General features: G+C 46.4%; 1 protein-coding gene and 1 long non-coding RNA gene across 3 annotated transcripts in view; one reads left to right on the top strand and one right to left on the bottom strand.

Moving 5' to 3' along the window:
- Positions 1 to 18,130, bottom strand: part of MSH6 (mutS homolog 6) — a 54,132-nt gene extending 36,002 nt beyond the window's left edge. Inside the window, exon 1 of one of the 2 annotated variants that reach the window (XM_059718985.1) lies at positions 18,043 to 18,130. Coding sequence is in view for 1 of the 2 variants with exons in the window: in XM_006269539.4 (XP_006269601.3) it covers positions 3,496 to 3,680 (185 nt within the window). In the remaining variant the exon portion in view is untranslated. Of the gene's footprint in view, positions 1 to 3,495; positions 3,792 to 18,042 lie in introns of those variants that run through there. The other variant, XM_006269539.4, reaches the window with a different exon arrangement.
- On the top strand, positions 7,208 to 19,290 carry LOC132245852 (uncharacterized). The gene is made up of 2 exons (XR_009457583.1): positions 7,208 to 7,616; positions 16,321 to 19,290. It is a non-coding gene; the product is annotated as an uncharacterized LOC132245852 (long non-coding RNA).
- Positions 19,291 to 20,783: the final 1,493 nt, after the last annotated feature.

The raw sequence follows: 20,783 nt of genomic DNA, 5'->3' as shown, positions 1-20,783 counted from the left end.
ACCTGGGTTATTATTAGCTAAAAACATGCTCTTGCCAGCAACCACTTTTTTCTAATCCCGTTTGTAAACTAATCAAACTCCATCTGAAGTCTGACTAGACATTTCGCTGCTTCTACTCCTGCTGGAATCTTAAGCTAATGCCCGATATGCGAGCACTCCGACTTCACAGAACCTGGCTCCCTCTAACCTGCATACAGTATTTTTTGTGCTCCATTGCTAAAATACCCGACATTTAGATAAAAGAGGACAACATCAGGGACAGAATGCCATGAGGGATTAGCATCTGCAAACAAAACCAAATTCCTAGGAGAGCTCAGTTCCTCTTACGGCAGGACTTTCAAAAGATCTCAGCATCCAATAAAAATAGGAACCAAGCGGCACTGTAAAGCAGTTTTGAAAATCCAGCCACTGTTTTGCAAGTTTCTAACCAGCAAACACATGCTGACCAACATAACTTCTGTAACAGATATTAAGAGGTCAGGCAAATAAGCAGCAACATGCAGAAAGAATCCCAGAATCATGGAAATTAAGGCCTGGAAGGGACCTCGAAAGATCGAGTCCAACCCCCCTGCTCTGAGCAGAAATACTGCTGAGTTTAAATGATCCCAGCAAGGTGTCTGTCCAGTTTCCTCTTGAAAAGACTTCCAAGGTTGGGGACTACACCACCTTGTTGGGAAGTCTATTCCAGGTTCTGGACACCCTTACCCTTCCTTGCATCCAACCTGAAACCATCCTCTGACAGTTTATGGCGATTCCTCCTTGTCCTCCCCTGGGGCACCCTAGTGAACAGTTTCTCTCCCAGCTCCCAAAATTCACTCCTTACATATTTAGACAGACACCAAGTCCCCCCCTCAGTCTTCTCTTCTCCAGGCTGGACATTTCCAGATCTCTTAGTCTTTCTGCATAAGGTTTGTCCTCCAGGGCCTTAAACATTCCTGTGGCCCTTCTCTGGACTCTTTCAAGATTTTCCATGTCCTCGTTGAAGTGCAGTGCCCAGAGCTGTACACAGTACTGCAGCTAAGGTCTCACCAGAGCTGAGTAGAGAGGAAGTATCACTTTCTTAGCCCTGCTTGTGACACATTGGCTAATGCAGCTCAGCATGTGATTAGCTCTGCTGACTACAGCGTCGCACTGGTGGCTCATGTTCATCCCATGACCAACCATAACCCAGAGGTCACTTTCAGCCATCATGCTGGCCAGGACATCTCCTCCTAAACTATATTCATGTTGCTGGTTACTTCTTCCCAGATGAAGCACTCGACATTTATCCTTACTGAACTGTATCCAGTTCCACTCCGCCCACCTTTCCAGCTTGCCCAGGTCTGCTTGGATTCACATCCTATCCCCTAGCATGACCACTTAGTATCGTCTGCAAACGTGGCCAGCGTGCTTTCCACATCCTCATCTAAATCACTGATAAAGATGTTGAACAGCATGAGGCCAAGAGCTGAAGCCTACAGGGCACCACTGGCCACCTCCCAGGAAGATGATACAGACCTAACCACTAACACTCCTCTGGGTTCGACCCCTTAACCAGCTCCCAACCCCCCTGACAGTGGAGTCTGCCGGCCCACAACCCCACAGGTTTTGTTGTTGTTTTTTGTTTTTTGGGGTTTGTTTGGTTTTTTTTGGGGGGGGGGGGGAAGGGGTTTCCATAAGTGTCATGGGATCATATCAAAGGCCTATTTAAAATCCAAGTATGTGACATCAACTGAGCCTCCCACATCTAAGCGGTTCATGATTTGATCACAGATGGAGACGAGGTTGGTCAGACACTCGTCTCCTTCCATGATCAAGTAATAAATAACCAGGGGCTCATGTATGTATCTTTGCAAGCTGCAAATTAAACAGCTTCTTGACAAAAGGCACAGGAGAACCTATCTACCTTTTTTTTAATCATCATTTAAACTTGGCCAGGTTATGACCCCTTTTACAGGCTCAGTAGTGATTTGCTAGAGCTTAACAGCTAAACTAGCTGAAGATTTCATTGTCACTTAATACACATGAACCTCTCTGGACTCTTCCTGAAATGGCTGCTTCCAGTTGTGCTGGGCGAGGCCAAGCACGAGAACAGAAAGCAGAGAATCTGCTGCACCTCTGCCAACAACTGCTTTGCAAGCAGCTGAGACACATGGGGGAGGAAGCCATTTGGATCAAGTACAAAGGAGCTGCCTGTGATGTTTTATAAATGCTAGATGTCTGTTTGTCTATTATATGCTTACCTAAGGTTAACTCCAGCAGGCACCAAATTGCTGGTATGCTGGAAGTGAGACAATAAGTTCCTAACAACTCTATTTACTGAACTTTACAAGCTACTGCTGAGAAACAACTATATAGAAGCCTACCCTGACCACTCCTAGACATACACATCTAGGAATCAAACAAGGCAAGAGTTAAAGGGCACGGGGAAGAAATCTATAGGGCCATTAGGAGAGCAGGCTGAAGCCAACCAACTCCCTCGAAATGAATGAGAGTGTGTGTGTGTGTGTGGGGGGGGGGGGTCCTATTATCACCTCTAGGTCAGTTTACCTAAAGGCACCCGTGGATAGACTTGGGACACCCCTCTGAAAATGCCAGCTCTGGGTTTTCACTTGCTTCGCTTACAGAAAAATAAATAGAGCCATTATTTTCTGTTGTGAAAACTCTGAAAGGCAACAACTATGGATTCCCATTTGAAATCTCTTGCGTTTATCTTGCAAATCATATTTCCAAACCTAGCAGTGGTAACACTGTGCACGGCACCCCCTCCCAAAAAGATCTCATGGCACCCTGGCTGAATACAGCTGCTCTATGCAGATCTAGCTTAGGTCAGACACAGAGTTGCATACCAGCTGTTTTCCTCCTGTTATGGCTCTTCCCACTGGTGAGACTAAACAATGCATTTCTGTGACAAGGCTGGTCTGCCCCACTGCACTAGCTCCACAAACCCACTCAGTCTTGCAGTGCTATTGCAGAGGGGGAGGCCTCAGCTTGGGGACCTGGCCTGGAAGGGGACAGATGGAGGGAGCCAGCCCGACACTGAAGAGGGAGACCCTTAGCAAAGTCAAGCTTAGGAGATCAGCTCGCACGAACCCTGGCAGATCCTGCCCGGTGCTCCCTCCGCATTCAGCTACGGAGCGCTCCCCAGCAGGGCAGGGAAGGGCCTGACCAGCCCCCGAGGCAGCAGCGGGAAGCACAGGAGGTGCCAAGGGCTGCCCACCGCGGCCTCGCAGACTGCCTTCTCCCCGCTGGTACCTGCCCCGCGCCCAGCCTGGCAGCCCCGGCCCTGGGCGCCGCCCGCACGTCCCCCCACCCCCGGCAAATACTGGGGGGGGAAGCCCGCGTGGCTAGGCCCCGCCCCCGGCGCTCTGGCCCCGCCCCGGCGCCCCGCGCAGCCTCCAATCACGCTGCGACTCCCCCGCGCGCTCAGAACGAGGCGGCTCCGCCCTCCCCGCGTTTGTTCCGAGGTGCAAGAGCCCCCCCTCTCCCAGCAACCGAGCAAGCACCAAGCACTACCTGAGCGGCCCGGCGCAGGGTCCTACCGCAGTCGGCTTCCCCGCCCCCTCGCTCTGCACCGCCGGGCCAGGGCTGCGCGCTGGGGCCGCCCCATGCCCGTTCCTTTCGGCCGGGGCCGGCGCCTTGGGCTCGGCAGCGGCCGGGGCCTTGGGGAAGAAGCGGAGCAGGGTGCTCTGCCGGGACATAGCTGCAGCTGCCGCGCCGGCCGGAGCAGCGCGCGAAATCCGGCCACACCCCCTTCACACCACGGGGTGGGACGCGCGACACAGGCCACCCGCGCATGCGTTCGGGGACCGCCCCCCAGTGGGCGCCGCTCAGAGCATTCCCCTCTATGCGGCTAAGGCAAGCGAGGAACAGGGGGCGGGGCGGGGCGTAGCGCAGGGTATAGTCTGTCTTGCGCATGCGCGGCCTTAGCATTGCTCTCCCGCGCAGCCTCTGGAGGGTTACCGCGTGGGCCCTCAGCTGTGTGGCATAGGGGCCTGGGCTGCTGCTTCTTGTGGTGCGCTTTGTGCTGGACCTTGTCAGGCATTACCCCTGCTGTACCTGGAGAAGGGCCTTTGTGCCCAGGCTTGCAAAAAGCAGTTGTTTCCAGCTGCTTAGTTGGTCTGATACAAGATACCACATTCCCCCAAAGAACATTGTCTGCCTGTGTCTTTAGGCCACAACCAGCACTCCTGAGCCTATTGCACAGGGCACTGGGGAGTCACGTGCTACAGTGTGGTGGGAGAAACCTCCCTAAGGTTTGTTGTCTAGCTGTAATTTGATAGACAACAGGGTAAAGACAGACAGCTGTTTATTTGCTTGAGCAAAGACCATAATGCAAGCAAAAGGCAAAATGGCCCTCCCTAAAGGGTGAGGTGATCTTTTATACTTATTACAATAAGGCAAGACTTACAGGGTTAACAAGAAAGCAATATTTGGGCGGTGCTTTACAAATCTTTGTAACAGCATATTTCTATTAAGCTGAACTAGCACTTTGTTTTAAAAGCTAAAAGTTAAGTAACAGTAACATTATAATATGTTAGCAAAACCTTACACAGTAGTAGATACTTCTCAAGGACACAACCACTGCACCCAGAACAATGGCTTCCCTGTCTTATCTTCTTGCTGTAGCTGATTTTTCAGCACACAGACACAGATCCACTTTTTAACTCAGAAAATGCTTAATACAGTTAAAATGATTACTTGACACAAGCAAAGGCTTAACTATCATTCTGCCTTGTGGTCAGCTGCATTGCTAGGCCACAGGTCATGCCTTGTATTCAGCTGTAAAGCTAATACTTCTTAATAATCCAAATTATTGTTAACCTAACAGTATGCTATCAGAAAACTATTCTATTTCAGGGTAATAAACATGCTCACCACAACAGGCAGAGCGGCCGCACGTGCAAAGTAGTTACCGTGGGGTCAAATGGACTCCTCGGCTCTAAAAAAGAGCCATGCTCCTATGAAGTTAGTGCTTGACCATGTGTGATGGCTTCCGAGTTGTTTTCTATCCAGCTTTCATTTGAATGTGTACCAGGGGCCTAAGGCAGTGGCTTTCAGCTCCTGGGTGGGTCCCCACCACATTTAGACTTGGCCCAAGTAGTGAGAAGGCTTTCTATTACAAGAAAAATATTATATTGTAATGTGTGTGTGCGTGTGTATGTAATGTATATGTATATGCGTGCATGTATATGCATATGTATACTAGGGCTGTGTGAAACACCATCATCAACTTCTGTTTCACCGTTTCTAAGGGACAGTGTTTCGTTTAGTCATTTTGTTTCATTTCAAAAGCATTGTTCCATTTTGTTTTGTTGAAACTCTCGCTTTCAACATTTCACCCATAGGCTATAATAGGGAATCATGAAAATGCCTAAAACTTTGTCATTTCTTCCCTGATTCAAATGAAAATTGCAAAGGTGGTAGCCCCTGGTGATGGCATGAAGCCTGCCAAGTTTCAAGGAAATAGGTGCAGAGGTTTCTGGGAAACTGCACTTCAAAATATTAAAAGCAAAACTGGTGACACTTGCCAGCAGCAGCAGCCTCCTGTCATCCAGCACTCAGATCCTGGAGCCTGCACCCACAGGAGGAGTCCAGCAGCAGTGCCTCCCACCCCCGTCCACTCTGTCACTCCTGCCATCTGCAGGGTCAGGGGACATGGCCCCAGCCCCGTCCTCTCCATTTTTGCGGCCTGCAGGGAGCAGGAGGGATGGGGCCCCTTCCATCCGCTCTGTCACCACCACCTGCAGGGTCAGGGGGCTGGCGCCAGTGGTGATGGCATTGCCGCAGGGGTGGGTGGGTGGAGCCAGTGCCTCTGGCCTGTACGCTCTGCCACTTTCCGGGGGGGTGGGGACAGAGGCCTAGGGCCAGGCTCACTCCCCCCAGCCTTGCACCTGCCATTTCAGGGCCAGGGCCACTCCCCCCACGGGTCTGGCGGGGACAGAGCCCAGCATCCGGCCCTGTGCCCCACTCCCCTCATTCAGCCCTGCCCCCCACAGTTCAGGCCTGACCCTGTTCCCCTGCCACCTCCACCCCCCTTCGCTTTGGACCCGACCCCATTTGCCCCATAGCAGTTCGGTTTCGGGGACACTCCCCCTGTCCAACCCCTCTCCACAGCAGCCCCAACCCTGTTTCCCCCCCTCGCGCTACCACTGCCTCCTCCGTGGAGCGGCGGGGGCACTTACCCTTTTCCCCACTCCGCCACCAGGCCAGGCCTAGCCTCCACCATCCTCCCTGCTGCTGTTGTGGGGCCGGTGCTGGGCCCACCCTCCCCACCGCTGTTGCGGCCCCCGGTGTGTCGCCCCCATACCCTCCATTTTGGGGCCAGGCCAGGTCTGACATGCCCACCCCCCCACCCCCGCTGCCACCTCCAAGGAGGTTCTGTCTGCTCCATTGCTGTTGCTTCCAGGGAGCAGGGCAGGGGGGTTGTGGCCGGCTGTGCTGGCCTCACTCCCCCACCGTTCTGTCCACTGTGTTCCCACCATCATGGCAGTGCTCTGCCGCACCGCCACCTCCTGTACAAATGTTGTATTTGCACTTTGATTGGTTGCCTGACAGAAACAATCAGAATGCGAATAAAGCGTCATGGACAGACAGACAGACAAACTGTGGCTTTTATAATATTAGAATAATGTATGTATATATAAAAATATGTTGCTTCAGTGGAAGCCAGAAAAAAAGACAGAAGTTTGTTGACCACAGATGATGGGAACTGATTTCTGTTTGCTCTGTTTTAGTGTAATTCACAACTGTTTTCCAATAAAACATTTTTACGGCCTTCTTTGAATTCTAACAGGGTTCTTTTGGGTAAAAATTGGTTGCATTGGGTGTTCAATAACAGATAGAGGGAAAACCTGCCTTTATGCTTTTTGAAAGCAGCCTCTTATCCTTTCATCTAGTGTTTGTGCATCGTGTGCTGTTACGTGCAAAAAAGCTGCTGAGAGACTGCAAGAAGGGAGGGATAGATAGAACACGTGAACAGTGTGTGTGATTAATTAGTAATCCTTGTAAAGAAACTTTGCATCTGAGATTTTCATCTCATATTTTCAAGAGCCATTCTTACAGTTTTTAAATAACTTTTTTACCATTCAGGCCTAAGCCTGGAATCCCTAATTCTTTACAGTTGCTTTACAACAGTATTTATCAACAAATTAGATCCCTGAATAAACACTGTGATTTACCAAAGAGCCTTGGGAAAGCCCAATAAGAATATTGCAGAAGTAAGAAAAAATATTTTAGTGCATAAACAGACATTTACATGTGAGCCTTATGAGACTTGCTTATGTGCATAATTTGTGTGCAGATGATGACTGCAGATGCAGGTGTTTTGTGCAGACATGGCACGTCCTACAGCAGACATAGCCAACTAGACTTTTAAGTGGTCACATGTGTTGTGCATAATTACAGTGTTTAATGCTTGCAACTGTGGACAGGAACACAAGAATTATGAAAGTACTCAACATATATAGGCGCTTGTCTTTGTTTTGAACTCTTCTTTTGAATAATCAGCTTGAGGATCTGGTCTTTGTGCCTTTTTTTGAATAGGTATTCAGGCTTCTTTCTAGTATGATCTGTGGAAAGAAATGCGAATCTGCTACCCCATAGGGGAATTTTCTTTCTCTGGCATTGGTTAATGGGTGAGTTTATGTACTGAAATTTGTGGGGCTTATGCTCCTTATGTATTTAAACTTTTATTCTGCCTAATGTGGCTGTTCTAATTTTTTAAATGTATTACAGTAGTATCTTGGTGGCAGTGATATCTCATGACAGTGAATGGTTATGCATTGTGAATTAAATATTTCTATTAGCTTTAAATGTATTGCTTTTCATTATCATTGAATGTCTCCTCGTTGTGGTATGAGGGAGTAAAGAACAAAATTTGATTTGTCTTGTCAACCATTTCTTTCATTTACATTTGTCATATCTCCTCCTTTTATTTCCTTAGTCTTTTAAATCTCTTTCAGTATGAAAATCTCTCCATGCTTCTAACCATTTTTGCTTTCTCTCTCAAACTTTTCTGATAGCCTGAAATAACCAATGCACCAGCACACTTGTTATGACCTTCCTTCAGCAAGACATGCACAGAAAAATGGTGTAGAGCTGCTATGCCACTGCAGTTTCCTCCTACTCAAAAGGAAAACCTTTCCAGCCTCTGTTTACTGGTGAAATAGCACTAAGGGGCCTAGCAAAACAGAAAATCTGTCTCAAAATAGTTTTATGAAAGCTCCTTTTTAGATCTGTCATACTAAATGTCATTAGCTAGCATAACTACACTTTTTAAATTCTAGAATTACCAACCCAGATATCCTGCTTCAGTTGCTAGTAGGAAAATTTCTTTGTTTTTTTCCGCAGATAATAGAGAGCAAAGACATTGAATTAGAAGAGAATGTCATTTTTTTCCAAATTGCTTTCATTTGAAACTACTGGGAGTAAACTAGATCAAAGTTGCAAATTAGCACAAGCTGAGTTATTCCATGTCATGGTTTTAAAGCCAGTACATGCACACTTGTATTTTTTTCAAGGCCAGAAGCAAACTGAAAAAAGAGTCAGTAAGATAAACACCACCACAGTAAAAGAGTTTACATTTTTGTGATTAGATGCTTGCAAACCTAAATAAATAATGAGGTGCGTCAGTTAACAATCCAGTGATTCACATGCAAAAATAATTGCTTTAAAACCTAGCATCAACACTGATTCCTTTGCAGCTGTTGTACCTCAGTTGAAAAAAATGGGTTGATCCTGGAATGATGAGAGATAAGAGGGGAATTAATTAACAGTCTTCAACTACCTAAAGGGTGGTTATAAAGAGGATGGAACTAGCCTTCTCAGTGATGGCAGATGACAGAACAAGGAGCAATGGTCTCAAGTTGCAGCAAGGGAAGTTTAGGTTAGATATAAGGAAGAATTTTCTCACTAGGAAGGTAGAAGCAGTGGACCAGGTTTTCCAGAAGGGTTGTGGAATCTCCATCCCTGGAGATTTTAAAGACCCAGGTAGAAAAAGCCTCAGCTGGGATGGTATACTGTATTTACTTCCATGTAAGACTAGGTTTTTTTCCTCCTAGTCAGAAGGGAACCCTTGTCTTATATTTGAATATGAAGTAGGTGGGGGATGGAGGGAAGCAAGTAGTTTCTGTGGCTCTATGGCCCTGTTCCCCAGTAGGGGCTGGAGTTCAACCTGTAGCAGCCTCCTGCCCTCCCACTCTGCTTCCCCTCTGCAGTAAATGCAGTACTGCAGTACACATTTGAGTAAATACAGTAGTTGGGGATGGCCCTGCTTTGAGAATGGGGTTGGACTAGATAGCCTTCTGAGGTCCCTTCCAAACCTCATTTTCTACGATTCTGTGATGACGTGAAGCTCTTGTAATGACAAAATCACTTTGCCACTTGCCTCAAAGAAAAAAAAATGACACACTAAGGCTGTAAACAAATGTCTACTTTGGGCCACCAGAAAAAAATTTATGGCAGCACAAGAGCTGAGTTAACAGATGTCATAGCCCTTTTTTGCACCACAAGTGCTTAAATTTAGTGGCGTCAACAAAGGTACTACAATTTGTGCTGCCTTTTTTTTCATCTGATATCTGTTTATTGATGGTGCAGCCCCAAGCAGAAATTAATTTGGCCCCAGGGGCCCAATCATGGAGATGAAAGGGTCCCTGGTGCTCTGCCTCAATTTCGGGCATGCATCTGCAGGCACGGGAAACCCCTGTTACAAATTCGCCTCTGTGGCAGCAGGTGTTGGAGGAGGGAACTCCCCTGGAGGTTCCCTCCTCTGCTTGCAGGTGGCACCCCTAACTTACTCTGGAGTAAGTGATAAAAGCATGCTGGGTGGCAGTGCACCTATCACACTGCCACTTCGGGTTAGGGGTCACTTGAAATGAGGAGGGGGGGGAACTCCTCTAGGGAAGTCCTCCAGGACTTGCAGACATGCCAGGTGAATGACTGCCCTCTGCAGAGTGCAAGGAGAGGAGAGAAGCCCTCTGCACTTGCAGACATACTGGGAGATCAATCCTGGGTGCAGGTCTGCAAGCATAGAGGGCTTTCGCCCCTCTACTCGTACACCATGGCAAGGGAATCTTTCCCCAATATGTCTGCAAGCACAGATAGGGGTGGGAACTCCTCTAGGAGTTCTCCCCCTTTTGCTTGCATATGGCCCCTGCCCCAGGGATGGTAGCATGATAGGTGTGACCCCAGGCTGGCAGCATGATGGGTGCACTGGTGCCCAGCACACTTCTTGCTACCACCTCTGGGTTAGGGTGTTGTGGTGGGAGAAAACTCCCTAGAGTTCGTTATTTAGCTGTAATAGGGACCAGACAACGCGGGTAAAGAATTGACAGCCGTTTATTTGCTCGAGCAAAGACCATAAAGCCAGCAAAAGGCAAAATGGCCCCCCCTAAAGGGTGGGGCGTTCTTTTATACTTTTTACAACAAGGCAAGACTACAGGGTTAACAAAAGCAATACTTGGGCAGTGCTTCACAAATCTTCATAACAGCATATTTCTATTAAGCTGAACTAGCACTTTCTAAAAGCTAAAAGTTAAGTAACAGTAACATTATGATAGGTTAGCAAGAACTTGCACAGTAGTAGATACTTCTTAAGGACACTATCACTGTACTTAGAACAATGGCTTCTTTGTCTTATCTTGTTCCTTGCTGTATCTGGTTTACAGCACACAGACACAGATTCACTTGCTGCATTTTACTTACAAAATGGTTAACACAGTTAAAATGATTACTTGACATAAGCAAAGGCTTAGCTATCATTCTGCCTTGTGGTCAGCAACATTGCTAGGCCACAGGTCATGCCTTGTATTCAGCTGTAAAGCTAATACTTCTTAATAATCTAAATTATTGTTAACCTAACAGTATGCTATCAGAAAACTATTTTATTTCAGGGTAATAACAAACATGCTCACCACAATGTCACATGCAGGCAGAGGGGTGAACCCCTACTCTGTGCTTGAACCTCACTCTGTACTTGATTCCTGTACCTGGGGATTCCCCCTAACTCCTGGCACCAAACAGGGGTTTCCCTGCTTATAGATACCTGCCCCAAGTTGGGGCAGGTCACCTGGGGTCCTTTTCTCCCAAGATCGGGCCCCTGAAGCTCTGGCAGGGACAGAGGGCTGACCAACCCTTGGAGATGACAGCCAATTTGATATCTTTTAGATCAGTGGTTCTCAACATTTTTCCTACTAGGACCCTTTTGCAAAGGTTCATGGCCTATCCTAACCCATACCCCCCCCCCCCCCCGGCCCTGTTGGTGCATGACCCACAGTGCTCACCCTCCCCAGGGCCATGCTGCTGTCCCTGACTCCTGACCCACAGCCCCAGCCCCGCCGGTGTCCCTCACTCCCAACCTGCAGCCCCCTGCCTCCCTGCAAGCCCTGCTGGAGGGCCCCCCAGCTGCCTCCCTTCCACTCGGGCCAGAGCATGGTGGCTGTGTGGTGAGCATGTTTGTTATTACCCTGAAATAGAATAGTTTTCTGATAGCATACTGTTAGGTTAACAATAATTTGGATTATTAAGAAGTATTAGCTTTGCAGCTGAATACAAGGCATGACCTGTGGCCTAGCAATGCCGCTGACCACAAGGCAGAATGATAGCTAAGCCTTTGCTTGTGTCAAGTAATCATTTTAACTGTGTTAAGCATTTTCTGAGTAAAATGCAGCAAGTGGATCTGGGTCTGTGTCCTGTAAAATCAGCTACAGCAAGGAATAAGATAAGACAAAGAAGCCATTGTTCTAAGTACAGTGATCGTGTCCTTAAGAAGTATCTACCACTGCACGGTCTTGCTAACATATCATAATGTTACTGTTACTTAACTTTTAGCTTTTAAAAAGTGCTAGTTCAGCTTAATAGAAATATGCTGTTATGAAGATTTGTGAAGCACCGCCCAAGTATTGCTTTTGTTAACCCTGTAGTCTTGCCTTGTTGTAAAAAGTATAAAAGATTGCTCCACCCTTTGGGAGGGGCATTTTGCCTCTTTGCTGGCTTAGTGGTCATTGCTTGAGCAAATATACTGCAGTAAAACTTTACTCATGTTGTCTGGTTCCTATGCAGCTAGACAATGAACCCCAGGGAGTTTTCTCCCACCACAATTTGGCACCCCAGATGGGACCCATCTAGCTTGGAGTCTTTGGAGACCTCCACCCCCTGACACCCCAGTGTGCACCAGGTGAGTTCACCTATTGGGTTAGTCTCGGGAGGTGGACAGTCCCCTCAGGACCAATAAGGCGGGATCCTCAAATTGGGTAAAGGAACGGTACCAGCGAGTACCTCAGGTCAGGTATGTTTTTGGTTTCTATCTGGTTTCTGGTTTTCTGGTTTAACCTCTAGAGGTCTCTGGAAGCAGTCTTTGAGGGTACCCGTCTGCTACTTTAAACGCTGTTAGAGCCGGCAGCCTAGCCGAAAGGTGAAAGACACGGATATAAGGTAGAAATGCTGTTATAACGGCCAATGACTAGGATCTTGGACTCAAGACGCCCCTCCTCACGGAGAAAGCCAGTGGGGTCCGAGAACACCGGTTGTTGTACATGGACGAAACAGCTTCTAGGCAGGTAGAACTTAGGGAAAAAAGACTGCTTGTGTTTGGATATAATCATGGGTTCTGGCCTAGGATATTCACCCCTTGATTATATGGTCAGGAATTGGAAACATTTGGAAGGACGGGCAGAACTGTCCAAGTCTCGTATGGCAGAACTCTGTTTAATTAATTAGAAGTCTCATACGTCTTAGTTAGATTTGGGAAGACAATGGCCAGAAAATGGATCATTTGACCCAAATTGCCTGGCTGCCTTACAAAAGATCTTGGAGGACCTCTGTCTCGACCTAATGAATTATTGGTATTTATGAGACAATGTTGCTAGTAAGCCTTTAGTGACCCCGACCCCTGTACCTTTCCTGAATTTGTTAGCTCCCCTTCAATGCCCAAAACCTTCTGCACCACCTTCATATTCAGATGATGATTATAAACCCATGCCCAGACCCCCTATCCCACCTGATCCGTTCATTCCCGTGCCGGCAGGGTACTCGGGAAATCGTGGGGAGGCATCACCCCGACTGCCTCCCGGCGACCACCCAAGTCCTGAGCCTGTAGATGGATCAAGGCATCCCTCTCCAGACTCAACTTCCCCGAACACTGATCCGACTCCCATAGCTAATCATACCCGACAACGAGTACCTGCCCCTAGCCTTCTGGCTCCCTTAAGAGCATACCCTGTGCCTGGCGTGGGTGGAGAAGTTATCAGTCACTGGAAACACGCTCTGTTCTCCACCACCGACCTCTTAAACTGGCAAGAAAACACCCCCAGGCTCAGAGATGATCCCGAAGTAGTTCCAAGGTGCTTCAAAACCATTTTCATGACTCATAACCGCTCCTGGTTGTCGGGACCCAGGGCAGCCGGCCAGCAGCTCTCCCTGACTCCCACCCGGGCAGATAAGGGTCCGGGGCCTTAGAAGGCCGTCAGGCAGGTACTTGTGACGCTTGGAGTGGAATTAATTAGGCGGACGCTTATCGGTTGCAAAGCAAGATTATTTACTCACGCCGTCAAGGTGGTGAATAGCGGAGGTCAGCGATACTTGGTTAGTTACAGCTTAAGGTTCGTAGGTCATAGGTTGGTCTGCATAAGAGTTTTTTGGTCGGGCAGATAAACGGAGAAAAAAAATCAGGCCGGCAGGTCGTTGATTTACGTCTGATAAGGTCGAGACGGGGGAGATTGACAAGCGATCAATTTGTCAGTTATTCTCACGCATATGTTCAGAGGTTTTTTCAGGTGTTTGTGCGGAGGTCTCCCGTTCTTCACGGAAGTGAAGACGGGTTTTATTTGTGTAATAGCCAATTGCTTTTTGTCATGTCATAAATTTAATTAGAATCGCCAATTATCTAGCAGTCTTCGCTAGGGTGTTATCTCACAGGGCTACTCCCTGTTTTCTCTGACCAGTTATAATGATTTATGTACAGCACAGAAGGCTAAGTTTTATTTCATGTTAGTGTCGCAGTTATAAATTTTTTTTGACATGCGCAGCAAAAAAAAAGCGGTTACTATCATTATTGTTAACCCTTAGTTAACCTAGTGCAGAAAAAAACTGTTTTGAATGGTTTTACTTGTTTGTGACATGGGCACTACTTAATTTGGTTGTGACACTGGTCAGATGTCATGCAGCTTCTCAAAAGCCTCTTAACCTCAGACGAGAAGACCCAAGTACTACGCCATGCTGACCAATTTCTAGCCGATCAGCAGCATCAAAACCACTACATGACTAATGGCGTACCTAGGCAAGATCCAAATTAGAATTATAACAAGGAAGAGGGACAGAATGCAATATGTATGCTAAAAAGGACTAAAAAAACCCCAAAGAGTCAGGAGATAAAACTACAAACTGGTCCAAAGTGACAGCTACTGTTCAGGGTCCAGAAGAACACCCTTCAGACTACTTTAAAAGACTCTGTAAAGCTATACGTCAGTATGAAAACATGGAGCACGAGACACCTGCCACTTTGCCTGTGTTATGAATACAAGTCTTAAGTCAGGCTAGCAAAGATATTAGAAAGAAGCTCCAACATGACACTGAGGGTGTTGAGAGTAAATCCATGGCAGAAATCTTAGCCATTGCTACTAAAACTTTTAATGGAAGGGAAGAAAAAAGGAAGAAAGAAAAACAACAGATGCAGAAGAACCAGTCTTTTGAGATCATAAAGCTGCCCGCAGCTTACTTCTCTGCACAATTAGATCCAGTGGCATAGGGGGGGAGTAGGCTGCCTTCGCGCAGTGGCAGCAGCTGCAACAATAGTCGAGAAAGCCCAGGAATTAGTCCTCAGATACCCCCTTATCCTAAAGGCTCCACACGCAGTAGCCCTCCTCCTCCTCCAGAAAAATACTCAACAGTTTTCTCATCAGAGAATGAACAAATAGGAAACCACACTTTTAATGGCTACAAACCTGGTCATAGAGAGATGCAATACCCTGAATCTGGCTACCTTATTACCTCTACCCAGCGACGGGGAACCAGACTCCCACGATTGCCTTCAAGTTGCAGCATTTTCAGACAAACCCAGGGCAGATGTTAGTGACTTACCCTAAAACAACCCTGACTTGATTTTTTTATGTAAATAGCTCTTCAAAAATAGTCAATGGAGTTAGAAAAATGGGTTATGCAGTAGTAACTCCATTTGAAGTACTTGAAGCTGAACCACTGCCTGAGCAGTTCGGCGCGGTAGCGGACTGTGGCTTCCAGCTTGTGCCGTGCCCTGGTCCCTCACCAGGCTGCTTTTGTTTTTTCTCAGAGTGAAATGCCAAAAGTTTTTGCATGTGTTCTATGAGACAGGGAAGAGTAGAACTGCTCGTTTCTCGAGAGCTATATGGAATGTTAGGCATGAAGTGTATTACTGCGAAAGTGTTTGTCACGGTGTGAAGTTCTGAATGTCCTGGAATGGTTTCTCTTTAGTGAGATTGAGGGGTTTTTTTTTTTTACTTTCTGTACCTGATCTTTTGTGAAATAAAGTAGTTAAAAAGGATAGAATATGGCGGACAGAAGAATAGTGCTACTTAAAGCAGCCCTTAAACCTTATCTACAACAACTTCACCAAAGCAAGCTTTTAAGTTGGAAAAAAAATTTTTTTTTAAATTTGCCACTATCACTAACAGGCTGTTCTACGCACCCGGAGTCTACCAGGAAGCAAAAAGGCTTTTAGAACACTGCAGTATATGCAAAAGTTTAATATCAAAGGAGGAAAATCAGGACCCCCTGAAGCCTGCCCCTGGGCTTATACTCCCTTTGAAAGACTACAGATAAATTTTGCAGATATGCCTAAAGACAATGGGTACAAAAACCTCCTAGTAATTGTTGACCAACTCACGGGGTGGGTAGAAGCCTTCCCCACCAGAAGAGCTACAGCACAACAAGTAGTAAAAATACTCTTTAACAAAATTATACCCAGGTTTGGGCCTCCACGTATCATTGAAAGCAATCAAGGATCACATTTTACTGCTGACTTAAATAAAACACTGACTAGCTGCCTAGGAATAGAATGGAAATTCCATACCCCTTGGCACCCAGAAAGCTCAGGACAAGTAGAAAGAATGAATCAGACCCTGAAACAAAAATTGGAAAGCTATGTGCTGAGAGCGGGTTAAAATGGACTAAGACTCTCCCACTGGCTCTTATGTCCATCAGATCAACCCCCAGGAAAAAACTAAAGCTCAATCCTTATGAGCTGCTGTTTGGACACCCTGTTCCCCAACATTTCCCCTTACTACCGGCTCACACTTCTTCTGTTTTAGGAAATGAAGGACTGACCTCTTATATTTTATCTCTACAGTCTCAGTTAAAATCTCTCCATAGGTATGCTGCTTTAAGCCAACCTTTACCTGCCGATGTCCCAGCACATCGCATCCAGCCTGGAGACTAGGTGTATGTGAAAACTTGGAAACGGTCTCCCCTTGAACTTAAGTAGCAAGGACCGTATCAAGGCCTCCTCACCTCCCACACCGCCGTAAAAGTAGCAGAAAAGGACAACTGGATTCATTATAGTGGTACAAAGAAGACAGAAGTTTCACCAGAGCTCAGGATCAGCTCCAACGCAAGCTTCCCTGACCTGGAAAAGGGGAAGCCAGAAGACGACGACTGCGGACTTTGCGGGAGCACCGCACGCCCACCTGACCACGACAAGGGTGAGCCAGAAGCAGATGAAAAAATAAAAACAAACACCTGGACCTGCAGCCCATTAGATAATATAAAACTCAAACTAACCAAAGTCCACGAATGAACTGTCACCCTTTTGGGGTCCTGCCCAGCCCAGAGAACACTGAACTCCAAGTACTGCATCCTTTAGACACTTTTGGATCAGACGAAACCAAGCACTTTGTGACTGTAACATGCCCCAGAAGAACAGTTATTGGAGCTGCAGGGTTATTCATACTGTTTGTGCTGATTTTGTTATAATATGGCTTTTATAACTATGTTATTTCTAATCTTTCTCTTTGCTGGAGAAATAAGTCTTTCACAGGGGTCGGCTATAGCTACCAGTTGCTGCAGATGTGCTAATCCTGGCACCCACAGTTTTCCTGTCTGGATAAGCGATTCAGTCAAACTCTCTGAAATAGATGGGAAGGTCAACATTGCCCGCTGGTATCCTCCCTCACATTGGTATAGTTCAGCAAAAGTCCAAATATTTACTTATGGAACAGAATATTGTGTAAAGCCTAGCCACCCAGTTTTCAGACAATTTGCGAAGTCTCCTCAGGCTAAGGCTACTCTTAAATCTACTGTTGCCCATATCTTTGATAATAATATGTATCTCCAATACGTTGAGAGAGCCACTAAAGCAGAAAACCAAAGTAACTGTTGGGTGTGCAGTCATTTTCCTCTCCACACCCAAGGAGGAATTCCCATGACTCCCATCCCCTTGGGCCCCATCGAGTCACTTTTAAACCCCTCTAATAACCAAGCTTGGGACCAAAGTCAGCAGGAGTTCCTTTTAGTAAAGCCTGTTGTTAGAGATTGCTGTTTTTATGTAAACTGTTCAGTATCAAACTGCATCAATTTAAGCACCAGCATATGTCACCACTATTTTACTAGTTCAATTGGAGGAGACTGGTGTAATAATGATACAGCAACTCCTACCTGTTGCAGCTCTTACAATGATTTCTACAGCAGCAAAATTTTAACCAAGGGCACTAATCCTATCTGTACCCCCATCTCCTCTTTAAATAATACCTTGTGGTATTGTTTGTACACTGATACCTCCCGGGGACAATGCTTCTTCAATGGAACTGCAAATCCTTCCTTTAAATCAAAGGGTGAGCGCGGAGTGCTAAAACTAGAAAACAGGGGCTGAATACCTCCTAAGTATTCAAACCTCGCTGCTTTAAAAGGACAATACTGGGTCTGTGACTCCCATCCCTACCATAAAATCCCTGCCAAAGAAAAAGGTATCTGCTATCCAGCACTGCTAAAACCCTCTACATCCTTCGCCATGCACCTTCCATGGGGCAGGTGGCAAAACAAGAGGGATTTTCAAGAAAGCTGTGATATAGTAAACAAATATAAAAAAACTCCGCTTACCAAAGGAGTATTAGTCGGGTGTTCTTTAGCAGGTATACTCCCGGGAATAGGCACTGCTTGTCTTAGAAGATTTACATTACGCCTCCAAGCTGTGATAGAAATCATAGCTCATGAATTCAGCGAAGGTCACAAAGACCTCTTGAAGGCCATTGCTGCCTTGGCTGACACCCAAGAAGAACTCTGATAAATGGTAATTCAAAACCGTATAGCCCTTGATTTTCTCCTCGCTGCTCAAGGGGGAGCTTGTGCGGTTATCAGACCAGAATGTTGTGTATGGGTTAACAGCTCTTTTACCATAGTACAAACCCACCTCAATGATGCAGCTGTCCATATCCAAAAAGCCGAAGATGTAGCTAAAATCCCCAAAGATGCATCTCTTAGCTGGCTTACTAACTGGTTCTCTTCCCTTACAGGATGGCTTAGACCTTTTATGCTAAGTATAATTGAAATAGTTATAACTATAGTCTGCCTGTTATGTTGTTTTCAGTGTTTATGCTCTCTAGGACAACAGTTTATGCAAAGGCAAATAAAAATGTATGGTCAGTTTATACAAATATCCAGCAACATTCATCAAAACCTAACCCCACAGGAATTTGAATACCTAAAAGTGTGTTCCAAAATTCCCTCTGGAAAATTGGAACAAAGGGGGGACCTGTGGTGAGCATGTTTGTTATTACCCTGAAATAGAATAGTTTTCTGATAGTATACTGTTAGGTTAACAATAATTTGGATTATTAAGAAGTATTAGCTTTGCAGCTGAATACAAGGCATGACCTGTGGCCTAGCAATGCCGCTGACCACAAGGCAGAATGATAGCTAAGCCTTTGCTTGTATCAAGTAATCATTTTAACTGTGTTAAGCATTTTCTGAGTAAAATGTAGCAAGTGGATCTGTGTCTGTGTGCTGTAAAATCAGCTACAGCAAGGAACAAGATAAGACAAAGAAGCCATTGTTCTAAGTACAGTGATCGTGTCCTTAAGAAGTATCTACCACTGCGAGTTCTTGCTAACGTATCATAATGTTACTGTTACTTAACTTTTAGCTTTTAAAAAGTGCTAGTTCAGCTTAATAGAAATATGCTGTTATGAAGATTTGTGAAGCACCGCCCAAGTATTGCTTTTGTTAACCCTGTAGTCTTGCCTTGTTGTAAAAAGTATAAAAGATCGCCCCACCCTTTGGGGGGGGCATTTTGCCTTTTTGCTGGCTTAATGGTCATTGCTCGAGCAAATATACTGCAGTAAAACTTTACCCATGTTGTCTGGTTCCTATGCAGCTAGGCAATGAACCCCAGGGAGTTTTCTCCCACCACAGCTGCAGCAGCTCTGGCTCATGTGGGCGGCAGTGGACTGAGTCCAGCCGTGGCACAGGCCAGAGGGAGGAGGAAGGGAGGCCTGTGCAGCCCCTATCCTGGGCTGGGGCTGCTATGCCACAACAGGCAGCCTGGTCACAGCCCCTTCCACCCCCAGATCAGTGACTCCCAGCTGCCCCGCCCCCACAAGCTCCCAGCCCAGTCTTGTAGCTCTCCCCTGCTCCCTGCCCCCACTGGAAGGGGCAGGTGCCTTCCCACCACCACTCTGCCCTGCTGAAGTCTCAGCGCTTTCCTGGGATCAGGGTTTCTTAACCCGTGACTTACAACCCTCTGAAATCTTCTTGCAACCCACCAGTTGAGAAATGCTGCTTTAGATGTTTGTGGAGCGGATCAGCTGATCACGCTTCAAAGAGGATGTCTGTGGGCTTATGCCTCGCTGATGAAAGAACTGTGGAAGCAGTAAAAGAATTTGGCCTTGAACCTGAGATTCAGCTGAGTTCTACTTGGTGTGAGACCCAAAGAGGAGGGGTAGGGTTGAGATAGCTGGGATCAACTCCCAGTACAAGTTACAACACTTCATAGCTACTTCTAATTAATTTAGCTGATGAAGGACCTCTTAGCAGCTTGTATGGCAGTTGGTTCTGGGATCATGCTGGCAGGAAATCATTGTGGTAGGTTCAGAACAGATTAACTCTCTCTTCTAAATGCATACACTAATGATCAGGTAGTTCTTAACAACAATTAGGGTGATCTGTAGTGAACTTATTCAATATTTCAGTCACTCAGTCAAATTAGTTACGGGGTGAAATGGCTATCCATTTGTTGCTCTGGTGGATATTGAGTCCTGCTGACATTTCCCTTGCCTTCCAGTAAAAACATATTTTTCCTTACAACACCTAGGGCCCTGATAGAAACCACAAAGCCTCAAGTTCCAACTTTCTTTCTCTTTTTCCAGTATTAAAAGAAATGCTGGGGAAGGAAATATGGTCCTGTTGCTAAGGAACTGGACAAAAAGCTAAGAGATGCGAGTTCTTTTCCAGGCTCCGATATGGACTTACTGAGCAGCTTTGGGTAACTCATGAACCACTCCTAGCCCCAGCAAAACAGAGCTTACTTCTTACAGGTTCAGCTGAGGCTTTATTTGTAATTTGTTGTAGAAGCCTGATGTCTTTGGTAGAGGTGATATAAAGATAAACACCATTTAGCACTCCTGTATCTGCCAAAGGTTGCAGAGATGCAATATGATAAGCACCTGTACCCTCCCCACCCCCACAGTATCCATCAGGTACATCCAAGTGTGACAGACAGGTGGAAAACAGGCCTAACAACTGAAATGTTTCCTGAAAAGGAAATATTTCAGCCAGGGGATAAATGCATGGACCCTGTCTGGCAGGGGTGGGGATCCTAGTGGAAGCCTAGCACTACTCTGGGA

The sequence above is a fragment of the Alligator mississippiensis genome, chromosome 1 (genome assembly GCF_030867095.1).
Source record: "Alligator mississippiensis isolate rAllMis1 chromosome 1, rAllMis1, whole genome shotgun sequence".
NCBI classification, from domain to species: domain Eukaryota; kingdom Metazoa; phylum Chordata; order Crocodylia; family Alligatoridae; genus Alligator; species Alligator mississippiensis.
This window is presented reverse-complemented; position numbering and strand designations above follow the sequence as displayed.